Here is a 13,802-nt window from a genome sequence, read left to right as displayed (position 1 = left end):
CAAATTGTCTTAATTACCCTAATCACAAACAATTAAACATGGTTTTGCATACCCCTGAGCGTCATTTTACATCTAATCATGATTACATTCCAACAGTTTATTTAATGCAAAACTTCTGTATTGGAATATGAAAAAACCTACACTACGTTCTATACTCTTATTGCATTGGAACATACATATTAAATAAACCCTACCTTTTCATTATTTCTCCCTATGTCTATATATTTTCGTATAAACTCTTCCATTTGCATGTGTTAACTGTTCCATCTCCCCATTCCCGTTTTTCAAACAAAAGTTGAGCGGTAGGGTTTCGTTTCACCTTCCCCATTTCCATTCTTCGTCTCCATTCAACCTTACTGATATTTTTCTGTTACTTCCATTTTGTTTCTAAACAGAATATGAGCCGAAAATTTTCCCCCATTAAGGATGTCAACGATTCAAAAGAAACATGGAGATTGGCCGTTCGAGTTGTTGATATTTGGAGTGTTATCAACAGCAAGGGTAAGGAGCATCTGGAGATGGTTATAATGGACGTATCGGTAATGCTTCGTATTCTCTCAAATCGTTTATTAGCTTATTATATTTTTCAGTTATGATATTGTTGTTGTTTGTCATCAACAGGGTGATAGGATACAAGTTTTGATTCGTTCTGACCACACACCAAAATGGAAAGCACGAATACGCGAAAACATGTCTTGCATAATCAACAATGGAACTGTTTATGATAACGATTTTCAGTGGAAGCTCTGTGATCATGACAAGAAGTTTGTGTTTATTGGTGGTACAACTGTGAAGGAAGTTGATATTCAGAACCTTCCTCCCAAAAGATTTTTTTTCAAAGACTTTACTGATATTCTCGGAGGCAATTGTGAGATGAACCGATTTGAAGGTAAATATATTAGGTCATTTAATTTCTTCCTACTACAATTTATTATATTATTACAGAAGTTGATTTTAACTTACTCTTTCACTCTGTTTTGTAGATATCATTGGTGTGGTTCAGGAAATCAACAATTTTCAATATAACAATTCTGGAAAAAAGTCATTTGTTTCATTGAGTTTTAAAGACTTGAAGTAAATTATCTGAATTCAAATATTATAAGTGTGTGCCATCATTATTACCATATTGATCCTTTTATATTTTTTTCTGCAGAGGTGTCATAGTTAACTGCACATTATGGGAGAGCTACGAAACAAAATTTTTGGACTTCTACCACGATGAAAAAAACAGTGGTGCTATTGTAATAATACTAACTCATGCAATGATAAAGGAATCACAAGGTTTGTATCAATAGTCTCCTATTATTAAGATGTGATATCTGTCTGTAATTAATTTGATACTCTAATTTTTATCTATTTCAGTCTCAAATGGATGGAGTGGATCTAAATTGCTTATTAATGAAGACATTCCAGAGATAACTGAGTATTTATCAAAGTATACACAAATTGGAATATTCTTAAAGTATAATAAGCTCTTTTAAAAATTATCATCATTTACATTCATTTTGGTACAATGTTTCAGGTTACCTGCAAATGAGCAGACTGAAAAGCCTTCGCAGTCCTCAAAGGGAATGTCTCTTTGGTCTGGTGCCTCTCAATTCACCCCAGTTGAAAGTTTCGTTCATAAGGCCAAGTGTATATCTCTGAGTGACCTTTGCAAGGTGAAACAGGTAAATGGTTATTGAAAATTTCAAATAGTAAGATCAATATTATTTTATACAGATGATTTTGTGTTAGAGTGTTGCATTTATTAATATTTAACTTATTGTATCTTAGGACATGTTATGCGTTACTGTTGGAACAACTCAAAGGTTTTTTATCTCAAAACACGGTTGGTTTTATTATGGATGTACTAAATGTTCTTTAAAGGCATCTGATGTGAACAATCCATACAAATGTTCATGTGGACAGAATGTAGAACATGCCATACCAAGGTTGTATTTTTCAATTGTTCATCAGATTAATTCATTTGCCATGTTTCAATATTTGTAATGTTCTAATAGTTTTTTGCTATGCATTTATCTAAAAGGTATCGAGTTGACATATATGTAGTTGATGGTGAATCAAAATTTCACTTTGTGTTTTGGGACATTGACTGTGCCGACATTATTGGAAAGTCTGCTGATAGTATTTATAAAGCAATGCTTGAGGTTAAGTTTAATTCATTACCTATTTTAATATCTATTTGTATTAAGTGTTGTACTTACATTAAATTTAATGTGTAGGAAGGTGACGACGACCCAATGATATATCCAGATGAACTTGACATGCTTCTTGGTAAAAAAATGGCGTTTAGGGCTAAAGTTCAGCCAACATTTGGCCAAGCATCTGTTTGGAAGCTTTCTTATGATGAAGAATTTGTAAAGGAAATTGAGAAAGATTATATTACTGACGAAGTATGGAAATTTTTGTTTGATCATATACATATGTCTTTTATCAATATTTGTATCTTAATCTTCATCTCAATCTCTGATCTGCAGGGGGATAGCAAATCTTTAAACCAAAACCCAGTCGTTGATCGTGTCGATGAATCCATTGTATGTTAATGTTGCCTGAACTTTAGCCTGTAAATTGCATTATTTTCTTTATACTTACTGTTAATTTTTTTCTTCCAGGAGTCGTTGTCTGCATACGGAGAAAATGATCCTGATAAAGTTGTGACCAATACTCCATCTAAAGGAAGTCCCGTTAATCTTGATGCTGTAGATTCTGAATTTCAAGCGTATGGTACTACTCAACTTTCAGGAACAAAGCCTGCAAAGAAAGTTAAGATTGAATCTGATGCCTGAAGACTCCTATGAACCAGTTTATGTGCCAACATTTTTATTATTTGTGATTTTTTTTCTTGTTGTTTTAATTTATTGGAACAAGAGACACGAGTTATCAGCTATGGATTATCTATCAATGTTTATTTGGGTTTTGTTATAATTTCTCCGAACCAATGGTTTTTTGTAATATTTTGATCTTCCAAAGCTAAATATATTAACTGTCATTTGTGTTTAATAGTGCATGTTATATTGCCCGAGTATACAAACGATCCATATGAATTGGAAAAACAGTTTGAATTAATCACCGTACATGATATTTCTTCTTACCTGCAAGTGAAAATTAATTTTTGAATAATATATTGTATATCAGAATCCTTCTCAGTTCCAGAGTATTTTTTTTAATAAACCATATTTTTGGCATTGATATTTACAGTCAGTTAATGCAGTATAAGTTCATTACTGACGTCTCAAGCATCAGAAATTTAAAACATTACTATAAAGTAGATTTTTCAACAGATTCATCATAGGCAAGATTTTTTAATTCATCAACAAAATTTGCAAACTGCATGCATGATGTAAATAAATACTAACGACATATGTTTACCAAGTTTTTTAATGTGACTCTTGAAAACTGCACCAGCATGATGTCAACCATCATACCTACCTAACCTATAACCTGTAACTTGCACTAGATTCTTATCTTAGTTGTGCATGTAGTCATTTACAAATGCATCGATTTTATTCTTATTGCCTCTGCACGCTTCATGCAATTATGGTTGCTTCGTGCATTAATGATTAGCTTATTTCATGATTGAGTCACAATATTTTGAACTGCATAAAATATTAATTAACATAAACGTTTCATATTCAGCTGCTTCCCTCCATATAAAAAATTTTGGAGGGACTTTTTGTCCATATATTTGTTGCTTGCCTCAATATTCAGCCATATTTTGCAGAATGATTGTAACTTCAAAGTAAAAAATCATGGAAAAGAAAAAAGTGTTGAGCATGATCACTTAATAAATGTTATCAGAAGAAAAAGGCAATTTGATGCTAGACAACATAGACAGCGTGTGCTTGGAGCTAAGAGAGCCAAGAGATTGGCGTCAATGAACAAAGAAAATGCATATCAAACTCAACCTCCTACTGATACTATATCTTCACATATCAGATTTCCACTATCTTCTATTTCTCCAAATATTCCAAGTTCCAGCATAACTGATCGAAATACAAAGCAGAAAACTCATAGTATATCAACTTTGAATACATTGCCAAGTTCATTAACAAAAAAACGCCCAAGAGTTGTTTCTGTGAGGAACATTAACAATTTAGGAGTTAACCTGGGAAGGAGATTTGATAACGAGTTTATGCGCGGTGCGACAGCATCTTCAAGCCATACACCAAATCCAGATTCCAATATCAACGAACTTTTCCAAGATGACAGTGAAGGTGATGCAGGTTCCGGTAATTCTTCAGATGGTAAGTAACTTTTTTTTGTTGGATTATTAACCGATATTGAATATTCATACATTTCACCAATATATAATACCATAATATTTGCGAAATATTTTTTACTATGTTGTTGTAGCCTGCAGTTCAGTTTCTAACTATTCAATGGACGAGCATGACGTAGGTTTCGACACTGACATTGAAGAAATAGATGTTCAAAGATCAGGTTGTAGATTATTTTATAAATATGTTTCTTTCTTTCAAATTTCATGATGTATTATGTATTTTACCTAACAATTGTACATATTCATTTAGGAGAATACTATGATTTAGGTGAACCATCATGTGAGTGTCAGCAATGTGGTGCAAATATGTGGTATATGGAGAGGAAGAACAAGTCTCGACATTCTGCTAATCCTAAGTTCTCAATGTGTTGTGGAGAAGGAAAGGTTCAAATACCTTTGTTGAGAGAACCCCCACCCGTATTGCAGAGCCTGTTGTTCGACCAAGACAAAAGTGAATCAAAACTATTCCAACAACAAATTCGTCTTTACAATATGATGTTCGCATTTACTTCTCTGGGTGCTAAAATGGACAACAGATTTAACAATGGTAGAGGTCCTCCTAACTATCTTATTCAAGGTCAATCATGTCATCGTATAGGTAGCATATTACCATTGCCAGGTGAAAAGGCCCGTTTTGCCCAACTATATATATTCGATACTGAACATGAAGTTCAGAATAGAATTGATATTTTCAGGTTTATTACTTTAGCTATCTTTGTTTCATCACTGTTTATTATATTGTTGTTGCAATTTTCAACAATCTGAACTTTATACGTTGGATGTTTGCAGAAGAAAGGACGGAGTTGATATTAATATAGTGGAAAATTTGTCTTCAATGTTGTATGAACATAATGTTCATGCTCAGTCTTTTAAGATGGCAAGGGATAGACTTTCTGAAGGCAATGTGGCAGATCTAAAACTCCGTCTCATTTCTGAGCGCCAAAATAATGGAAGAATATATAATCAACCAACAGTTTCAGAAGTTGCCGCTCTCATTGTTGGTGATGTTGATACTGCAGAAAAAGGGATATTATAATGCAAAAACAATGTGGCCAACTTCAGAGAATAGATGAATATCATACGTCTTATTTGGGATTTCAATATCCTTTACTTTTCCCTTACGGTGAAGATGGTTACAGACCAAACATACGGCATCGCAATAAAGGATCTAACACGGTTCGTAATGCAGAAACAACGGCTACGGTATCGGAAATTGAGGATGTTCCATGGGAGGAAGAAACCAAAAGAAACAGACTTACAATCAGAGAGTGGTTCGCCTTTAGGATCCAGTCAAGAAAAAACGAGGCACAGACAATTCTCAGGTCAAGGAGGTTGTTCCAGCAGTTTTTGGTAGATGGTTTTACAATGATGGAATCTGAGAGACTTTGATGGTTAAGAAAGAATCAGTCAAAACTACGAGTAGGGAAGTATGATCATCTTACAGATGCTAGGACAAATGGACATACACGTGGTGCAGCTACAGGGAAAAGAGTTGTCCTACCTTCGTCATATGTCGGAAGCCGTAGATTTATGGATCAGTTATACTTTGATGGCATGGCAATTTGTAGTTATGTTGGATTTCCTAATTTGTTTATTACATTCACGTGTAATCCCAATTGCCGGAAATACAGCGCGTATTAAGTTCTGCAAATCTGAAAGCGTCCGATCGTCCGGATCTCATAACAAGAATCTTCAAATTGAAATTTGATGCGTTGCTGTCCGATTTGAATAAAAAGAGTATCATGGGAAAGGTTCTTGCGTGTAAGTAATTTATAACTTTGATTAATTTAATTTCCTTATTCATTTTGAATGTCATATTATAAACCAATATCTTAATTTTATATTTGTAGATATGTACACAATTGAGTTCCAAAAAAGAGGTCTGCCCCATGCGCACATATTAATTTTCCTTCATCCGTCGAGCAAGTATCCAACACTTGTTGACATTGATCGTATCATATCAGCAGAAATACCAAACAAAGACACTGACGAAGAGTTATATAACTTGGTCAAATCTCACATGATACACGGACCTTGCGGAAATGCTTTTCGTAATTCTACGTGTATGAAGGAAGGAAAATGTTCTAAATACTTCCCTAAAGAATTCAGACGTGATACGATCGTTGATCAAGATGGATATCCGGTTTATAGACGAAGGGACAATGGACACACAGTTTCTAAGAATGGAATTGAGATTGACAACAGATTTGTTGTTCCTTACAATTCAAAGTTATTGTTGAAGTACAGAGCTCATATTAATATGGAATGGTGCAATCAAAGCACATTCGTCAAATATTTGTTCAAATACATCAACAAAGGATATGACAGAATAACTGCTGCAATTGTCATGAATGAAGATGGATCTGTTTTGCAACATGACGCCGTTGATGAAATAAAGCAGTATATTGACTGTAGGTACGTTTCTCCAAGTGAAGCTGCTTGGAGAATTTATGGTTTTTCTATTCATGGAAGAAAACCAGCTGTAGAAAGACTTCACTTTCATGGTGAGGGGCAAAATTCTGTTTTCTATACTGATGTCAGCCCTATTACCACAGTCCTTGATAAACCGAGCGTTACTGAGTCAATATTTACATCTTGGTTTGAAGCAAACAAGAAATACGACGAAGCGCGCCAACTAACGTATAGCAATTTTGTTTCAAAGTTTGTATACGTTAAGAAAAAGAGAGAGTGGAAACCCAGACAAAAGGGATACACAATTGGAAGACTAATTTGGGTTCCTCCAACTACTGGGGAATTGTACTATCTCACGATGATGCTAACACATGTTAAAGGACCGAAAAGCTATGATGAAATAAAGACAGTAAACAATGTTAAGTACGATACTTTCCGTGATGCATGTTTTGCTATGGGATTTATTGGGGATGATCGAGAATTCATATCTGCAATAAAAGAAGCATTTCATTGGGGTTCTGGACATTATTTGAGATTACTGTTTGTTCACATGTTATTGTCAAGTAGCATTAATAGGCCTAAGCATGTATGGAGTAAAACTCGACATCTGTTATCTGATGGAATTCTTTATTCTCAGCAAAGGATTGCAAACAACAGAGGTATATTTTCAATTGTGATCAGAATAATTAATTTCTAATTTGAAGATATTTTCCAATATTTACCATCTATTTCTTTATATTATTTATTAACAGGTCTGCGGCTAACGAATGAAGAAATTCTCAATCTAACGTTGATTGAAATTGAAAAACTTCTTCGACGCAGTAGAAAGAGTTTAGGTGATTTTCCTGGAATGCCAAAACCACATGGTTACATCATTGAGGAGCTTGGAAATAATTTAATTTACGAAGAGAGAAACTACGATCCTGCTGGACAACTTCAAGAGTTTAATACGCTGTATAATAACCTCACAGGTCTAAATAGCATTTAACAACAATTACGCAGAAGAATTTCATATTATTTAGAAATTTATATTGCTAATATGAAGCATCTAAATTATATGTTCACTTAATTTCAGATGAACAAAGAGATGTTTTCAAACAAATCTTGACGGCTGTTGATACCCAGAACGGAGGCGTATTCTTTCTGTATGGATACGGCGGTACAGGTAAAACATACATGTGGAGAACATTAGCTTCCTACATAAGATCAAGAAGACAAATATGCTTGACAGTTGCCTCTTCAGGTATTGCATCCCTGTTGCTCCCCGGTGGTCGAACGACACATTCTAAATTTAAAATTCCGATTCCCACACTTGAATCTTTGACATGCGACATTAACAAGGGTAGTGACAGGGGTGACATGCTAAAAGTATCAAAATTGATTATTTGGGATGAAGCTCCGATGTGTCACAAATTTTGTTTTGAAGCTTTGGATAAAACCCTCAGAGACATCATGGGTGGATCCAGGTCATCAGATAAAATATTTGGTGGGAAGGTAATTGTGTTTGGTGGGGATTTCAGACAGATTCTACCGGTTATTCCAAGAGGCAGCCGTTCAGATATAATTCATGCAACTATCAATTCATCATACATTTGGGATCATTGTAAGGTTTTGAAACTTACAAAAAACATGAGGCTTCAGCAATCTGGGACGACTACATCAGCATCCGACTTAGAACGGTTTTCAAATTGGATATTAAAAGTTAGAGATGGAAATCTAGCAGAACCTAACGATGGCTATGCTGATATTGATATCCCAGCAGATATTTTGATATCTAATTTTGATGATCCACTTCGAGCAATATTCGAAAACACTTATCCAAATTTTGAAGCTAACTTCAACAATGTAGCTTTTCTGCAGTCAGGGGCAATATTAGCTGGAACAATTGAGACAGTAGATGAAATAAATCACTATGTATTAGACAATCTTCCAGGTAATATTAAATTTTGTGTGAACATTTATCCGACGATTTTTCACTTCCATTTTTAACAGATCGTAATATAAAGTCACTCCATTTTCAGGGGACGAAAAGGAATACTTAAGCTCTGATTCAGTCGACACGCATGATGGTGATGGTAATGAATGTTTTGATGTTTTAACTCCCGAGTTTTTGAATGGATTGAGAACGTCGGGACTTCCTAATCATAAGATCAGATTGAAAGTAAATACTCCAATCATGCTGCTCAGGAATATTGATCAAGCAGAAGGCTTATGCAATGGAACACGTCTAATCGTTACAAGATTGGCTGATCATGTTATTGAAGCCAAAATAATTTCAGGCAAGAACATCGGCGGTATCATTTATATTGCACGAATGGACATTACTCCAACGCAGACGCCATGGCCATTCAGGATGACAAGAAGACAGTTTCCTATAACGGTCTGTTATGCTATGACTATTAATAAATCTCAAGGTCAGTCTTTGGATCATGTTGGCATATATTTGCCGAGGAGCGTATTCAGCCATGCCCAGTTATATGTTGCAGTTTCAAGAGTAAAGAGCAGAAAAGGCCTTAAAATCTTGATCCATGATAACGAGAAACATCCACTGACCACCACAACAAATGTGGTCTTCAAAGAAGTGTTTGAAAATGTGTAGTCTATATGTTTTTGCAATATCTATGGACCTGTTGTTATTGATAGAGATTTTGTGCTCGATTGCCTAAAATTAGGTTACAACTTAAACAACTTATTAACTGTCATGAATTAAAGATTTGATATGACCTTTGCATACTGATAACATATTTTCATCTGTAAAGCTGGATTGAAAAATGATGATGACTGTTAGCTGGCATAATATCAATGATTACAGAACACCATCAATTAAAAGATTAGCAAAGGCAAAAATTGATGTTGATAACCATTCTTTAAATCCATTACAGAGCCATCGGTGATTACAATCTAAGTACCATCAACAACAAATTTAAAGCTACAAATAACAGCTTTACATATTCATCGGCTACTTTTTTTCCCTAAGTACACAAACATCAGATCTGAATATGGAATCATGGAGAATTCTATGAAATCTCCAACTTGAAGATTTTTTGACTTTGCAAAATCGTACCATCCAACTCCAATATGTTTTTCATACTCATTCCTTTCAGCCCTAAGAATACGACAATGATATCCCTTTCTGTCAATAAGATCTACCATCCTTATTGCATTTTGGTCTTTACGAAAACATGTCCTTGATATTTCCATTGGAATATTCTGCATTGCAATTTTCTACTTATTAACCTCAGATATCTATAGATCTATATACGACAGTGGATTTAAGTGGGTTTTGAACTTACCAGGGCATTTTGGCCTCGCATATTCGCTTCTGTGACATTAGATTTTCACTTTACCTCCCCGGTGTAATCAGCCATGCATTCAGCTTCTGTAAGAAACCCATCTTTTATGAGTGTTTCAAACATCTTTTCCTGCTCTTCCTCAAACTCTTTGTTAATGTTACGTGCCCATTCAAGACTGTCTCTCTCAGGATCACTGAAACATATATTTTAAAAAATAACACTGCTATTAAGCAAATAGATGAGAAATTAAGGGAATCCAGTTTTTTTATTACAAGATGCATGCAAAGTATACTCACCTGCTTGATGGAGAAGGGACAAATGGAACTCTCCACTTCATCATATCAGAATTAAATTTTATAAGACAATATTTTGATGCACTATGACAATAATTTCTATATATAGATAGTGATACTCCTTATAATTGGGCCAGACAACAATGATGGGCCTACATATTTTATATGTACAATTTTCCAAGATATTAGGTAAACGAGTTTTAACAACAAAAAGTAATTATATATTTTTTTTTTAGTAGTTCATAGATGTTACAAATCAGCCCTTTAAATATCCATGACCCTATATTTCCCTCTGTACATTTAATAAATATTTTTGGCTACTTAAATTGAAGTTTCTATATATCCAAGTTGACTGTATAATATGTATTATTTATAAACACTAATTTGGTTTTAACATGGTAAATTGTTTATCAAACAAAAATTTCTTAAAAAAACATTTCATATAAACTTTATAACTATTATATTTAGTTAACTTTTATAATGCATATAAATAAACTATTCTAACACACATGAGCCAATCATGATGGCCAATGTAAAGGAGAAACTATTAAGTATGTAGAACATTAAGATTTGCAAAACAAGTAACCATTAAAAATTTTAACACTAATTTGGTTTTAACATGATAAATTGTTTATCAAACAAAAATTTCTTAAAAAAACATTTCATATAAACTTTATAACTATTATATTTAGTTAACTTTTATAATGCATATAAATAAACTATTCTAACATACATGAGCCAATCATGATGTCCAATGTAAAGGAGCAACTATTAAGTATGTAGAACATTAGGATTTGCAAAACAAGTAACCATTAAAAATTTTCCTGCCCAGCAAAATAGTTTTGATAGAGTCATGCATCATTACAGTAAAACTACCAACCCATAGGGTCATCAAACAACATTGTTCAAATAAGTTATAAAAGTCACCACCAGATACACAAAATTAAAAGATTTTGGTCTTTGAAACTAATTAAACAACAGAAAAGTAAGCAAGTTTCTTCCACATCTTTTCAACAGCCCCATCATTTCTTCTTCATTGTAACATAAATGAAAGTACCATGTCGCACCAACTGACAAGTCAGTGTGTCACCTTTCTTGAACCCCTTGGCCTTCACATAGGCGTACCATCCTTGAGTCATGTATTTCTCATACGGACTTAGAGCCCCGTTGCGGTATGCCGTCTTCACAGTACACTTGAATTGTTGATACAAATCACAATCTCTAATAGTTACCTCCTTCTGATTACTTGCCAAGCAGTCTATTGCTATCTGCTTAGGGAAATGCTGCAACAACACAAAGATTCATTGAATAAACATTTGAGATCTGCAAAGTATTAATATATGAGGAAGATTTTCAGTATGCTTACCTGGACATTATCCTTTTTTTACTTTTGAATTCTTTATAGCAATATCCCAGCAGTACGTTGGCTTTCCCCCCCCACATTCTTATCCTAACATTTGAAAGATTTTTCCCCTTCTTCGCAAGTTTTATTGTGCTCTTCTCACTCCCATCTGTAACGGCTCTTTTGTTGGCAGTCCTTCCCAGATTTTTGCTATTTGTCCTCTTCTCAACTTCAGTTGCTTTCTTCCCAGCTGTTTTATCAACAACAGTTTTGGACTTCTCAGTCTTTTTGTTAGTTGGTACATTATCGTTCCCAGAGACAAGGGGGACATCATCTTCTTCAACCTTAACACTCCTCATAGGAACAGCAGTGTTGTTGACATTTGGAACAACTGCAGGGGCATTCTTGCAAGTTTCTGCAAATCTAACAGATTTCTTCGAATTTGCTTTACCCTTTCTAACCGACTTGACAGATGATTGTTTTACTGAACCCTCTCCAACCTCATCCACGAGTTTTTGTATTTCATTCATTGCTGTCTCCTCACTGAAAGAACAATTATAATTGCATGAGGACATTATGAATGCCAAATACGTAATAATAACGCCAAGTATACTGAAGACAGCGAATAATTGAAAGATTAACAACTTTAAAATATATATAAGACCATACTATTGACTGAAAATAAAACACTTATACTTTATAGATTAACACAATCAGGCAAATAAATATGCAATAGAAGTTGATCCCCCACAATATTACGAATACCGGATCTGGGAAATTGTAAACAATAAACTCCATTCACATCATTTTCTAAAAATTACACAAATCTATTTTAGCATGCAGCAGAAATCAAAAAACCCTAAAACCTAAATAGATCGGACATGAAGAAAATGCCAAAACAAAGAAATTAAACAGGAATTCATGTATCTAACCTGATGACTTCTTCGTCGTCGTTTGATAACCACCCATACGTTGGCTTTCTTCCACCCCTCATTGTCGTCATTTCTTGCTATCTCCAGAAGTGATGTCAGTTGTTTTTCTAAACGAGCGGAATGAGAACGAGAGAAGTGGTGTAATGTGAACAGTCCAAAATATATTGTGACTCAACTTTGCACGTTTCCTTTTCCCTAGACGTATTCAGTAAATGACCCCTATCTAAATCAATCATAACTGTTACCTATGATCCACCGTGTAACCAAAGCATTTACTAAACCATTTGGAAACAACGCTTTGTAGTGTAACTAAAAAAGGGCATTTAAGTTATCTCTATCTGTTAACTTCAAACATACATGCATACACGAATTTTTTTAGCTTTACCAATACCATGCAGTGTTTTTATATTCAGATTTCCTTTGTTTTCTTTTATTACTTACTCTTTACTAATTTTTCCCGCGTTTTAAAAGACAAAGTTTATATATTTTTTATTTATATTCTACCTTTTTATTAAAATCCACTTTTTAGGGACAATCAATATATTTTATCAATCATTCTTTAATTCAAATATTACTTTTTATCATCACATTTAGTAATTCAAACATATGTTATCATAATTTAAAATTTAAGCAAATATTAGTTGATAAATACTCCATATATAATTCTTTTAAAATTATTAAATACACTTTAGAATAAATTTTACAAACAAAAGTTGTCAAGTTGTTTTTTCCCACTCACCTAATAATTAAAAATCAATTACTCAATAGAATATGAAATTTATTGTTTATAATATTACTTTGCATATTGATCCCACTAATTTTAATATCCTACGGAAAATAAATTTAAACAAGCTATTATTATTATTTTTTAACACTTACTAAAATATTTCAAAAACCACATGTATTTATATATCTTTTGGTATACATATTTTACTGAACTATAATTCATGTTACAATATTTCTTATACATATTGATATCCTTATGTATATTTTTCAACATATATATTATTAACAGTCGTATCCAAAATTATCATCATCTTATCAAAAATACACACACACACACACACACACACACACACACACACACACACACACACACACACACACACACACACACACACACACACACACACACACACACACACATATATATATATATATATATATATATATATATATATATATATATATATTCCCCATTCTCCTATTAACTTGACATTTAATTTTCAAATTAGTAAAATCTTAAAC

At 33.5% G+C, this 13,802-nt stretch overlaps 1 protein-coding gene and 1 pseudogene across 1 annotated transcript; both read left to right on the top strand.

Moving 5' to 3' along the window:
* The first annotated feature begins 398 nt into the window (after positions 1 to 398).
* On the top strand, positions 399 to 2,789 carry LOC131598420 (uncharacterized). The gene is made up of 11 exons (XM_058871024.1): positions 399 to 539; positions 622 to 889; positions 984 to 1,074; positions 1,154 to 1,281; positions 1,363 to 1,435; positions 1,523 to 1,670; positions 1,777 to 1,934; positions 2,030 to 2,150; positions 2,226 to 2,396; positions 2,481 to 2,537; positions 2,616 to 2,789. The coding sequence occupies exons 1-11, from the start codon at positions 399 to 401 to the stop codon at positions 2,787 to 2,789; spliced, it is 1,530 nt and encodes a 509-aa protein (XP_058727007.1).
* Positions 2,790 to 3,877: 1,088 nt separating this feature from the next.
* On the top strand, positions 3,878 to 9,293 carry LOC131598419 (uncharacterized; annotated as a pseudogene).
* Positions 9,294 to 13,802: the final 4,509 nt, after the last annotated feature.

The sequence above is a fragment of the Vicia villosa genome, linkage group LG4, assembly GCF_029867415.1.
Source record: "Vicia villosa cultivar HV-30 ecotype Madison, WI linkage group LG4, Vvil1.0, whole genome shotgun sequence".
NCBI classification, from domain to species: domain Eukaryota; kingdom Viridiplantae; phylum Streptophyta; class Magnoliopsida; order Fabales; family Fabaceae; genus Vicia; species Vicia villosa.
This window is presented reverse-complemented; position numbering and strand designations above follow the sequence as displayed.

Bases quoted from the DNA above. Each gene is read 5' to 3' on its own strand.
- LOC131598420 (XM_058871024.1), top strand. From the start codon at position 399: ATGAGCCGAAAATTTTCCCCCATTAAGGATGTCAACGATTCAAAAGAA. The intron at 1,282-1,362 runs GTTTGTATCAAT...TATCTATTTCAG, and splicing joins AATGATAAAGGAATCACAAG to TCTCAAATGGATGGAGTGGA. The intron at 2,538-2,615 runs GTATGTTAATGT...TTTTTCTTCCAG, and splicing joins ATCGTGTCGATGAATCCATT to GAGTCGTTGTCTGCATACGG.